The 12476-nt window shown below is 49.0% G+C and overlaps 1 protein-coding gene across 1 annotated transcript in view; it reads left to right on the top strand.

The window, feature by feature from the left end:
* Positions 1–3043: 3043 nt before the first annotated feature.
* The window catches only part of JDP2 (Jun dimerization protein 2), a gene marked incomplete at its 3' end in the record, with an annotated part of 28080 nt that continues 18647 nt past the window's right edge, over positions 3044–12476 (top strand). Inside the window, exon 1 of the mRNA XM_084241335.1 lies at positions 3044–3262. Within this exon, the coding sequence (XP_084097461.1) occupies positions 3062–3262 (201 nt within the window). The 5' untranslated portion in view covers positions 3044–3061. The remainder of the gene's footprint in view (positions 3263–12476) is intronic.

Below are 12476 nucleotides of genomic sequence, written 5' to 3'. Positions count from 1 at the left end.
TTCTGTGCCAGAAATGATGCCAGGCACTGAGGTCACATGGAGGCAACAGCCATCCATGGTTGCTGCCTGCCCCAGAAATCACTCCTCCACTTGCTCTATGGCTACGCACCACCATTCTGTAGACAAGGAGGGTCCTTGCAGCACAGGGAGGTTCTGGAGCATCTGGACAAGGAGGGGATTTCACTCTGTATTTTTGCTTTGTTCCATCCTCGAGGGCTGGCACCTCCTCTCCTATTCAGAGGTTGTGTCCAGTTGCTGCATCAGGCACAGAGCGTTTTCCAGCACCCCACCTCAAATGACATTGGACTAACTCAGTTAAGCATCTTCTTTGGGGTTACTGGCTCCCCAGAGCATCAGTTCAGGTCTAGGAGACGGGATCTTGCAGGGTTTTCTCCTTCTCTATGAAGGAGATGTGAGTTTCCTTTGTCACTTTGGTTTAGGTGGCCTGAAATCACCCCTGGGTGCCTGCCAAGTGTCCACACGGTGAGCCAGGCATCCTCTTGTCCCAGAGGAGTGAGTGCTCACACCAGCCCCTTCCTTGGTCTTCCTGGAAGAGGCCCGAGAGACATGCAGCGCTGCACCAGCCCAGCATCCTCGGCATGGCAGACCCAGCTCTGCAGGGGGGACGGGTGACTCTTGCTGACCCTCAACTTGGGCTGGCTCAGGTTTAAGGAGGGTCACAGCACATTAACCTGCCATTTCTGTGTCTGGACCTCCATCCTAACCACTGTGGGGTTTTGTAGGGAACTTCCGAACCCAGTCTCCGTGGGAGGAGAGTAGAGGTCCTCTGTGAAGAGACTGATTCTGCCCAATGGGCTAGTGCCAAAAAGTCCAGCACAGGGAAGTCGTTCCTTCTGCATTAACATCTCTTGGACCTCAGGACAGGAAACCAAAAGGGCAGGGTAAAAAAACTTGGGCTCTAAAATCCAAGGACCAGGAGTCTGCCCTGGCTTTGTCGTCTAGATGCATGACTTTGGGCAAGTCATTTAACCTCTGAGCTTCAATTTCCTCATGTGCAAAATGAGGATGTGGTTTACATGAGCACGGGGCCTCTTCCAACTCTAAGACTAGCTCGATGTGAATGAGTCTCAGATCCTTTTCTGAGATGGCCGGGGGGACACTGGGTGCTCGGGAGGGTGAGAAAGGATGTGGGGTGGGAAGGAGGGGCCGAGGGGCCAAAAGGGTGGGAGGAAGAACAGATGGGGCACAGATGAAAGCGCCTGGGAAACCCAGTGTAAACTTGGGTGCAAGGCGGGGAGCTCCGCGCAAGTGGATTCAAGGGCAGATGTGGCCCCTGTGCTGAGGACAAAATGGCAGGGCCGCTGTCCACTCAGAACACCTTTCTTTAAAGAAAGTGACATCCTGTGGAAGCCTTTGTGGTTTGAGGGAACAAATCACTCACACACTCTCTCCACCACCACCCCCACCCCACCCCCAGAGTGCAGAATCTATTGAGAAAGAGACCCAGGATTGGATAGGGAGTTGCATTTCACCGTTGAGAGTGAAATGGAGATGAAGAAAGCGACTTGGGTTTATGACCAAAATGGGTTCCCTCATATGCCTCACCCTTGATATCTAAACCTGAGATTGGGGTGCGGGGTTGTGGGCTATCCTCCAGGGCCTCTCTGTGGGAGGCAGAGAGCCCAGGACAGCATGGCTACATCAGGATGTTGCCTCTGCCCGCCAGAGACGCCTGGGGCCATGGATGTCAGGTTGCCCCTGTCTCCCAGATACTTCCTTCCCCGTGGGAGAGACAGCTAAAGTAGGAACATAGGTCAAAACTTCTCCCCAGGATTTACAAGACTGTTGGTTTTGGTTTTGTACTTTTATGCAGAGAGGTGGAAAAGGGGAGAGATTCCTTTTCAGGACTGGAACCCTCAGGATCAGCTTTGTCCTAGAATGCTACTTAAAAGGTTGCTTAGAAGCTAAGCCTGGGCACATCTGATCTTCTGTATTCTCAGTGCCTGCTGGCTTAGAGTAGGTGGTCAGTGATCAGATGGATGGGTGGGTGGGTGGATGGGAAGAAGCCCTGTAGAGGACCAGATAAGTCTGACTTTATTGACAAACAAGCTTTCTTTACTGCCATCTGTGCTTTGAAAAGACCTTTTCTAGGGCCTCCCCTGGTGGCGCAGCAGTTGAGCGCTGGGTTGCGAGGCTGCCCGCAGCCTCTGCAGCGCTGGTTCGGTCCCCAGCCACTGGTGAGGGTCCCACAAAAAAAAAAAAGAAAAGAAAAGAACTTTTCTAACCCAGGAGCTTCCCCAGTAAAGAGAAGGAAGAAATAAGAATCCTCTTGGTATTGACCTGTCTAATTTATGTCTTTCCTTCATGCCTGAATCTGTTTTCCCTTGCAAGCCTTCTGGGTCTGTCAGAGCCAGAACATGTGTTTGCTTTGAGAATGGAGAGACTGTGGAGGACTTTTCTGGTACTGGGCTCAACTGGGGACGCACATGCTAATTAATTCCATCTACACACACACACACACACACAGCCCTTTAACTTAGATTTGCTTCATGTATTCTGGGTGTCTTGACAAGTGTGCAGAATGGGATGTGTGATTTGAGGGGAGGCACCATGCCAGACCAAAAATAACTCCCTCTTAAACAGGTGCAAAGGTGCTTGAGATTCCACCATTAGGATTCATTCCCTCCAGCGGCATTATGTTAAATCCTGCTCCACCAGTTCTAACTATGCACTATCTTGAGTGAGTTATTTTTCTAAGCCCCGGTTTCTCCCTCTGTGCAAGGGGATCTGACCCAGTCTTAGGGGGCTAGTGGCTGGGTCACTGCAGTGCCAGCACATGCAAATGCTGAGTCAGTGTGGCCATGATTGGGTTAAGCACTAAATGCCCAGGATAACCTTGGTGTGATTAGTTGATCAAGTTTCCTCTATAACAGCATCGACTCAAGGGCAGGAAGAGCACCTGGCTGGGAACGGACTTAGGGGGGCATTGATGAAAAAAGGGATGAGGTTGTGGCAAGACGCAGGGCTAAGCCCTCACGGAACCCCATTTGATTCGTCCTATGCTTCTCCCTCTCTAGGCTGGGCTGCAGCTTCTCCTGCTATGATGCCTGGGCAGATACCGGACCCTTCCGTGACTGCCGGCTCTCTGCCAGGTCTTGGCCCCCTGACTGGACTCCCCAGCTCGGCCCTGACTGCAGAGGAGCTGAAATACGCCGACATCCGCAACATTGGGGCCATGATCGCCCCCTTGCACTTCCTGGAGGTGAAACTGGGCAAGCGGCCCCAACCTGTGAAAAGTGAGGTGAGTGAGCCTTGCTCCCCTAGGCAGAATCCAAGGGCAGCAGTCCCAGGTATGGCCCTGTGTGACCAGTTCAGTGTGCACCAGTAGCATCCGTGTCACCCTGGGGCTTGTTAAAAATGCAGTCTTTGGCCCCACCACCGGCCTTCTGAATCTGTATGCATTTTAAAAAAGCTTCCTCTGGGAATGGCTGAGAAATTTGACAAGCTCCAGGTTAGAGCAGGATGCCGAACCTGTCTCTGGTTCATTGAGGGGTAAGGAAAGAGTGGTTAATAATAACAATTAGGAATAATGATATTTTGTCTAGTTCTCTGGGAGGTGCTGGGAGGATCAGGGGAAATCATGGAAATGTGCATGTGTTTTGAAATGTACAAGAGAATGCCAGTCGTGGATTTTCTTTAAAACTATTGCCACATCATTGTCTCTACCTCTCTTGGCCCCAGGCTGGAGCAGAATAGGGGGGTCTTAGAATAAGGATGGTGTGACCTTCCTTCCTAAGCAGCTGCCAGAGGTGGGCATGTTCTCAGTCACCCATCTTCTGCCTGGGTGATGTTTGCAGAGGATCTCCACATGGAGCACCCCCTCTTTAGGTCTCCTTGCAGCTGTAGCGCTAATCTTGCAGCTTACAGAAGAACAGCTTTCCCCTGGGGACTTGTGAGAAGCAGAAGTCCCCAGCACGGGTGAGCATCGGGGCGGTTCACACCAGCCACTTTCCCAGGGCTGGTGATTTGTCCAAAGGCCTGTCCCAGCAAGGTCCTCCTCAGGCCATTGCTCAGACATCTGCCCACCTGGAAGAGAGAAGAAGGCTGCTCTTGGTGGGAGGCAGGGAGGTGTCCGCACTGGGGAGGACGTGGGAAGCACTGAGCAGCATATGCTCCGGCCATTTACAGGCAAAGTTTCAGCTGGGTGGGGCTCATCCTTTTGAATGGACCAGATAGTCCAGCAAAGGGACTCTTGGCTGGAGAAAAGTATATGGGTATTGACAGGAGAGAGCTGGGTATATTTTGCAGCGACTGCTCTGCCCTCCCTCTTCCCATAAGTACCATAAAAACTGCAAAGGAAGGTTGCTGGGGGCTTGGCCAGGGGTAGCAAAAGGTTGTCTGAGGACCAGCTCTGGCTCTCAGATATGCTTTGTTTACCCTGCAGAGTGTTTTAAAAAGAAACTTGAGCCAACATTTCTCTTGAAAATTTGGATTTTAATCTTTGATTTAAAAATAGGGAGAAATGAGCACACCATGCTCTGATCTGGCATGGTCACAGCTAAATGGGGTGGAGTCATTTCACCTCTTTCCTCTCTCCAGTTTGCCACAGGCCCCCACACCTCCCTAGTATCAGTTTGGCTTGTACTGTTGGTTTTGCTTCTGTTGCTACCAGCTGCCTTCATTTGCCTTAACTGCATGGCCCTGCTAGAGACACCTGTGCTAGAGACGCCTGGACTAGGTGCCTTGCAGATGTCTGCTCAAGACTGTTGATTACAGGAAGGGAGCTGACTTTAATTCTTCTGACTTGACTTTGTAAGTCAAGGTGAAGGACTCTTGTCTTGGGTCTTTTGCTCTTCACCCTACCAGGCCCATAACGTAAATGCAGCCATTTCTGGGCTGTTGTCCCATATCACTTCCATTTGAAGCCACTAGCTGAGAAGTTATCCTGGGGCACTGGTGCTGTGGGATTGCTGAAGCAAGGTGCCTTGGTTAGGGCCTGGCCCAATAGGCATTATTTGCCTGTGGAAAGGCGGGGCAAAGGGTTGCTACCTCTTATCCCCCACAAAAGGTGATGGAGGAGCTTTCTTTTCCTTTCTTTTTTTGTTGTCAAGAGCTTTATATTTGGGTTGGGTATTTTTACATCTCACAGCCTCCCCCAAATTGGTGGCAGATGCCCTGTACCTGACAGTGACGCGCCGTCCTCACAGGCACCCACAGGCACGCACCATCCAGGCCGTGAAAATAACAAGCCGTTTTTAGGGCGGATTTGCATGTCCTCTCCCTGGCTGTCAGACTGCAGCGTTGTGGGGGCGAAGAGGCAGATGGAGCACTGAAGACTGTGCTGGCTGGGAGTCAGGTCAGCCTTGCATGGGGACCTGACCTCCAAATGCTTCTTAGATCAGGTCCTGGGGTGTGTGTGAGCAGGAGTCAGCCAACTCTCAGAGTGACTACAAAATAAAGGGGATAGGGAGAGAAACTTGCTACTAGAGATCCTTAAGTCCCAATGATTTATTTGCATGTGGCAAATGGCTTTTAGAGGATTTTCATATCGGCTTTTTAGACTAGTAAAAGATTCTTGAACACTAAGGTACTAGCTTACATTTAGTAAGCGTCTGATAGGCACCAGGCACTGTGCTAAGTGCTTAATGTGCATAATCGCATTTATTCCTTACTCCGTTCTGGTGGTGGGCGCTCCCCATTTTAGAGAAGAGGAATTTCAGGTTCAGGGAGGAGAAGGTCAAGTGACATCGCTGCAAAGTGCCAGAGCTGGGGACTGCATTCATAAGGTGTGTTTGAACTATGAAGCGACTCTTGCTATTGCTACTCTTGCTGTTACTCTGCCCACAGTACAGATGTGGTCAGCAACTCACAGGGTCTCCTAAGTGGGAAATGAGTCCCGCGGTCTTTATCCTGATGCTGTGCTGCTTCATGTGCTCTGTCCCTTCCAGGCATCTAATCAGAGTTCCCAGGACTGGGGAGACCAAATGAACCTGGTCCCAGAACACTCATTCATTTTGATGACGGGGCCGTTTACGCTGAGCCCTGTAGTTCTGCAGCCTCATGGTCTCCTAGGTCCCCTGAGAGAGCCGGCCTGGCTGCTGTGCAGACCGCTCTGTCTGAGCTGGCTCTTGAGCTGCTCCCCTTGCCAAGGCCAGCAGACTCCTGAGACATGTCCAAATGAATGGAGCAGTTTGGTAAAAGAAAATTAGAGGAATTAAGTGGAACAACAGGTTTTGCAAATGCTAAGGTGCTTTGTGCTGATGATATTATATGGTTGACACAACATGAAACTGTTTTGGTGCCAACCGCTGGCCTGCAGTCCATTTGTCCAAAAACATATTTGCTAAGCACCTACTAAGTGCCAAGTCCCGCGCCAGACACTGGAAACTGAGCCATAAACAAGTCAACAAAGCACAGGAGCATCCAGAAAAAAGCAAATCCATAGACAGTGTAATAGGCCAGGTTGTGGTCAGCGTTGTGAAGAAAGATTAAGCAGACCAAGTGGTTGGTGAGTGGCCAGGCTGCTCATTTTGATGGTTAGCTAGGGAATCTGGGCAAGTTATATTCTGGGTTGTGGGATTTTTAGAGTCATTGCTTCTTTCTTGACTCTTTGTTCTTCATTCCTTTCCAATATTCTTTTTCAAAACAGCTTTGCTCACTGGCTTTCTCCAGAGCTTTCTCCTTTGCTTTTCGTTCTACAGTCTCTTATGACTGGATTCCTCAACCAACCTGTCCCTATTGGCCTGAAGAGCTTGGCCCTTCCAGGTTGACCAAGTGGGCTGCTTATGACCGCAGGGGTCACACCCTGCCTCTGGGCCTGGAATGCATTACCAGTAGGGAGGCCAGAAGCCCCACCCTTGCGTGCGCGCGCGCGCGCGCACACACACACACACACACACACACACACACAAGCACTTAACCTGTTAGGTGGGATCCTTCACCCTCTGGGCTACTCTGCACCACTCTAGATGGGATTTGGGGGAGTATGGATTAAATGACCCTTTAGGAAAGGAGTTGCAAATTTCCTGGGTTGGAGTCAGCTTACAGATGAGTCTTGTTTAGCCCTCAGGGTGGTTTTCTTTCTCTTTAATTGAATGAATTGCTATATTTAAAAGCCAGAAAATGTGGACTTCTTAAAAAAAAACCCAAAACCAGTATCTGACCATTCTAGACCCATGCCCTTATATACAAGGAGCTGGAGCTGAGTACTGGATGCTCACTGGATTAACATGCAATCTTTAGTTCACCACAAACCTCACTACTCCCTGTTGCCTTCCACCCCACATTCACACATCTGTGTCATGAGCCTGCTTTTGAGCTTGTGTCCTAAGTTTAGGTCTCAAGGACCTTTCTTTTTACTTCTACCAGACTGTGCTCAGGGCCTCACACAGGTTGTGTGTTGAATGTGCACTTGTTGGTTTGGACATTAATTAGCTGTATCAGCTTGGCCAGTCGCTTAAACTTTCTGTCCCTTCAGTTCTGTGTCTCTCAATTCTTAACCTTTTAGCCTTGTCCATGTGTCCTACGTTTTTCTGAACTTAACAATTTCAGGCAGAAAAAAAGAGAGCACAAAGAAAATCAGATCAACCATTCCCAAACTTGACGGATATCAGAGCTGCCTGGAAAACTTCTTATAAACATAGATTTCCAGGCTGCACCCCAGGTCCATGAAATCAGAATCTGAGAAGAGAGGGCCTCCCCTGGTGGCGCAGCAGTTGAGCACTGGGCTGCTAAGCTGCCTGCAGCCTCTGCAGTGCCAGTTCGATCCCCGGCCACCTGCAAGGGTCCCACATGGCGCGCAGACCTCTCCTGAGGCTCCCACTGCTCCCCTCAGCAGTGTCTTCGGTCTGTCTACCTGTTCTGTTCCCTGGTCTGGCTCTGGTGAATTCTCTCACCCTCCCACGCTTCTGACTGTAATCAGTGCTTGTATAAATAAATAAATAAATAAATCTTAAAAAAAAAGAATCTGAGAAGAGAGTTCCAGGAATCTGTATTTTTAGTAAGCTCAGCGATGACTTGGCTGCATTTGTGAACCTGATCCTAAACTGTTCATACCCCTCCTCAGGCTCTTCTGATCCTTGTCAGGGAGCATTCCAAGGGTCTCACCTTGAGAAATCAGTGCGTGCATTCCAGTGTGGACTGCCTTTCCAGTGTGGTGCTGTTTCCTGCACAAATTCCACAAGGCGGCTGGATCATGTCCTTGTCGTCTTGAGAGCAGGAGAGACAGCTTAGCTGTTTGTACATTTCACCTGGATCCTGTCCCGCCTCCTCTAGGGACCCTGGAGAACATTTAGAAGAACTGAAGTGTGAATTCAAATCCGTGGACTCTAAGGGGACATTGGAATGTGTGCTCTCTCAGCCACAGGTGGTCTTTCTAGAGTTTGCTCACAAAAAAATAAAAACCCAACAAAAAACCCACCCAAATGCTCTTCCATGTTTAGCCTGAGCATAAAAAGTTGCCCCAAGCCAGCTGATGTGCTGGGTAAATGTTGGCGTAAACTTGCTTGTGTTTTTAGTGATTTAAAATATAAAGGCAGCCCACTGACATTTTTTAACAAGCCTTGCATAATTAGCTTTTAATTTGTGGCTCTTTGGAAGAGCGTTGGCCTCCTTCCCCCTGACTCAGAGGCTTTTTCTGTCTCATCCCAGTTTGGCAGACAGATCCAATCTGATCCACGGAGGCTTGGAGCCGACTCTCCCGACTCATCTTTGAAACTCTGAATTTCCTCTTTAGTTCCGTCACTTTGTTAGCACATATTGAGAAGAAGCTGCTAACTTTTTTTCTTTAATAGTTTAATTCGAGGGAGAGTGAGTGAGAGCTGAAGGCAGCTGAGTGTGTTTAGCACTGCCCCCCTTGGTTTTGCATTGCGTCTTACTTGATACCACGCCCTGAGCATTCACAAGGGTTTTGAAACTCGTATTTAATATCATAGGTTGGTCACACCCACTGTCCTAGCGCAGAGTCCCTTAGAGAGGCAGAGGGGCCATGGCTACCTCAGTGTGTTCTTAGGGGAAATCTGAGCCCTCTGCAAGTTCAGGGAGCCCTGTGCTCCCTATGTGAGCTCCCTGGCCTCGCCTGGCTGTAGTAATGAGACGAGCTAATGCAGGTAAGGGGTTTCACATGATGCCAGCCACTTAATAAGAGACTTGAGAAATGTGAGCTAGATTGAGATTTGCTGTTCTCAAATGTGTGGACTGTGCTCATTTATTTTTATGATTGACTCAAACACTGGACCCTGTTCCTCAAAATTCCTCTGAGGGTATTTTGCCCCTGCAGGTGTTGAGTGGTCTGAGGTCTGGAGGTGCCCGGTGTCGTGGGAGGAGGGCATCATCCTCGCTTCCGGACCAGAGGGGCTGCTTCGGACTCCTGGGAGAGTTCTGGGCTTGGGTTCAAGCTTCTGGGTGGAAAGTCTAGCTCTGTCGCTCACCTGCTGGACGAGTCATGGGCCTTCTGAGCATCACTTTCTTCATCTGTAAAAGAAGGAAACTGAAACTCAGTCTTGAGGTGAAGACGAGGCTGTGGAAAGATGGTCTCAGCTGCATGCACGGGCTGTCAGCTGCCTTCACCAGGGGCTGAGTCCATTTGTAGCGAGACCCACCACAAATTCTCACAGCACTGGCCTTTCCAATGTTATGCCTAAAACCTGGGTTTCAGGGAAGCAGGCAGACCTTCCTGTTTCTGGTTGTTTATGCATTTTAGTTACCATCACAGACTGTCAATGAGAAGGCCCTTCAGCCCAGTTTCCCCTAAGCTGCCTTGTGTGACCCCCTTATCTTGTTTCCTGTCGTGTTAAGGTCGTGGCTGGATTCCCATGGACCATCAGTTTTTAGCAACCCTTCAAAGTGACCTCTTCTGTCAATGCCACTCATCTTACTTTGTCCTCCCCAGACCCACTGGGCTCAGCATCAGGAAACTAAGTTCTCTTACAGCAAGGCGCCTCTGGCTGAACTCTGGGGCCAGCCAAGTCACTCTCCCCTCTACTGTGTCCAAAAGGCACAACATAAGTGGACTTCAGGGCTGGAGCATGGAGACCAAGAAGGACAGACAGGTGGATTTGGGCAGGCAGGCATAGAACTGACGGGAGTGAGTGCATGGCACTCCTCTGGGTTCAGTGGGCCCTGAGACTACACACTTTCTGCAGCGTGCTGGGGCTCCTCCTAGACTCTCCTTTGCTCTCTGGCTGCAGGGGCCCTGTCAGGCTACCAGGCAAGGGCAGGCAGGTCATGCAGGTTCATGGTGGATTCAGGCAAACGAATAAAGGCATCTTGGGGCCTTAGGTAGATGTGAGACACCTTTGATGCTGAAGCAGGGAACCGGATGCACCTGTGGGCAGGCAGAGAGCCCGGCTGGCAACAGTCGAGCCTCCTAGCGCCCCCTTGTCTATATTTACAGGTATATGCGTGCCTGGCTCTCTGGCTTCTTGGCCTGGGTGTCCGAAATTACAGGTGAACATACCCCACGCTCAAGCTCCCAAGCACCCTCCTGCTACAACACATCACCCTGTGTGGGTAATGCAGCCTGGGAGGAGAGCAAGGCCACAGGTGGTGGCTGTAGAGGCTGGCAGTGGGAGGTGAAAAAGAGCCTGACTGCCTCCATTTTCCCTACAGCCCCCCACTTTACTAAGCATAGTATGTGTGCATGCTCTGAGTGATGGGTTCCCCCATGGTTTGCCTCTATAGCCCTTCTCCTGGCCCCCCTCACAAGCACCACCAATAAAAACCCTTGGCTCTCTAGAAGCATTGTAGCAAAGTGGAACGGTGGTGCTGCAGCCTTCTGGCTCTGGAGTGATTCCTGGACCTTTTCCTACCTTGTAAAAATAGGGGAGATGTACCCATTGAGAGCAGGTAGCCTGCTACACACCGTATGCAAAGGTTAATTCAAAATGGATCAAAGACCTAGTGGAACAGCTAAAGTTATAAAACTCTTAAAAGAAGAAATAACTCTGCATCCTTGTGATCTTAAGAGCAGGCAATGTTTTCCTAGATATGACACCAAAACCACAAGCAACAAAAAAATAGATAAATTAGGGCCTCCCTGGTGGCACAGGGGTTAAAGACAGTGCTATCAAGCCATTGCCAGCTGCTGCAGCATGAGTTCAATCCCCAGCTGGCCAGGGAGCACCCACATGGCACAGCAGACCTCTCCTTTCTCACCTGCTCCTCCCCTCAGCAGTGTATTTCAGTAGATCTGCCTGTTCTGCTCCCCACTCTGTCTCTGGTGAATCCTCTCACCCCCGCCCCCTGCACCTGGCCTACGTAAATAAATAAATAAAATCTTTTAAGAAAATGGATAAATTAGACATCGAAATTCAAACCTTATTTGCTTCAAAGGACAGATAGTAACAAACCAACCACAAATGAGAAAAAAAAATTACAAGCTAGAGATCTGATAAGGTAGTTGTATCTATAATATAAATAATTATTATAACTCAGAGTTAAAAAGACAAATAGCCCTATTTAGAAATGGGCAAAATATCTCAATGCACATTATCCAAAGGAGATATACAAATGGCTAATAAGCACACAAAAGGTTGTTCAACACATTCGCTATCAAGGAAATGCAAATCAAAACCATAATGAGATCTTACTTTATACCCTCTAGGAGAACTATAATAAAAAAGACAATAACAAGTGTGAGTGAGGATGTGGAGAAATTGTAGTCCTTATAAGCTGCTGGTGGGAATGTGAAATGGCATAGCGCTTTGGGGAGCAGACCTCACAAGGCTACACACACTTATGCTGTCACCCAGCCATCTCCTCCTAGGTCTGTGTCCAATAGAAAGGAAAACCTGTCACATGAAAAAAGATATTCCCAATATCTTAACAGTGGACAGAACCCAATGTCTGGTGCATGGGTAAATAAAATGTGTTGTATTCTCACAATAGGATAGCCTTTGCTCATAAAAAGGAACCAAGCACTGGGTGACCCGTGAAAACATGCTGTTCGGTGAAAGAGGCAAAGAACCACATATACATGATCCCATTGACAGGAAATGTCTGGAACAGGCAGATCCATAGAGACAGGACAGAAAATCACTTCCCTGGTGTCGAGGGCTGGCGAGATGGGAGCATGGGAGGGTGACATTTGAGGGTTGTGGGGTTTCTTTTGGAAGTGATGAAAAGGCTGTAAATTGATTATGGTAACAGCTACCACAACTCTAAATATACTAAAAGCTATTGATTGTATACTTGCGGTGGGAGAATTCTCTGCTATATGTGACTTAGATCTCAATAAAGCCTTTTTAAAAATGGGGGAAGAATAATAGTATCTACCTCACAGAAATGTGGGGAGGATTAAAAGGGATAATGACTTCTCAGGGATCATTCATTCATCCAGCATTTATCAGCATTCCAGAATTGGTATCTATGGTTGTTAAAACCTTCTGGGCCAACAGCAGTTTGAAAAAGCCAGGATCTTGTACAGGGCATTTTCTCTACTTTCCTGTTATATCCCAAAGCAAAGAGAACAATCTGGCAGGGTTTTGTATGGAACTTGGGAGGCTATGTGATGTAAT

Source organism: Talpa europaea, assembly GCF_964194135.1.
Source record: "Talpa europaea genome assembly, chromosome: 8".
In the NCBI taxonomy this organism is placed as follows: domain Eukaryota; kingdom Metazoa; phylum Chordata; class Mammalia; order Eulipotyphla; family Talpidae; genus Talpa; species Talpa europaea.
Note: the sequence above shows the minus strand (reverse complement) of the source record. Positions and strands in the feature narration are given on the sequence as shown.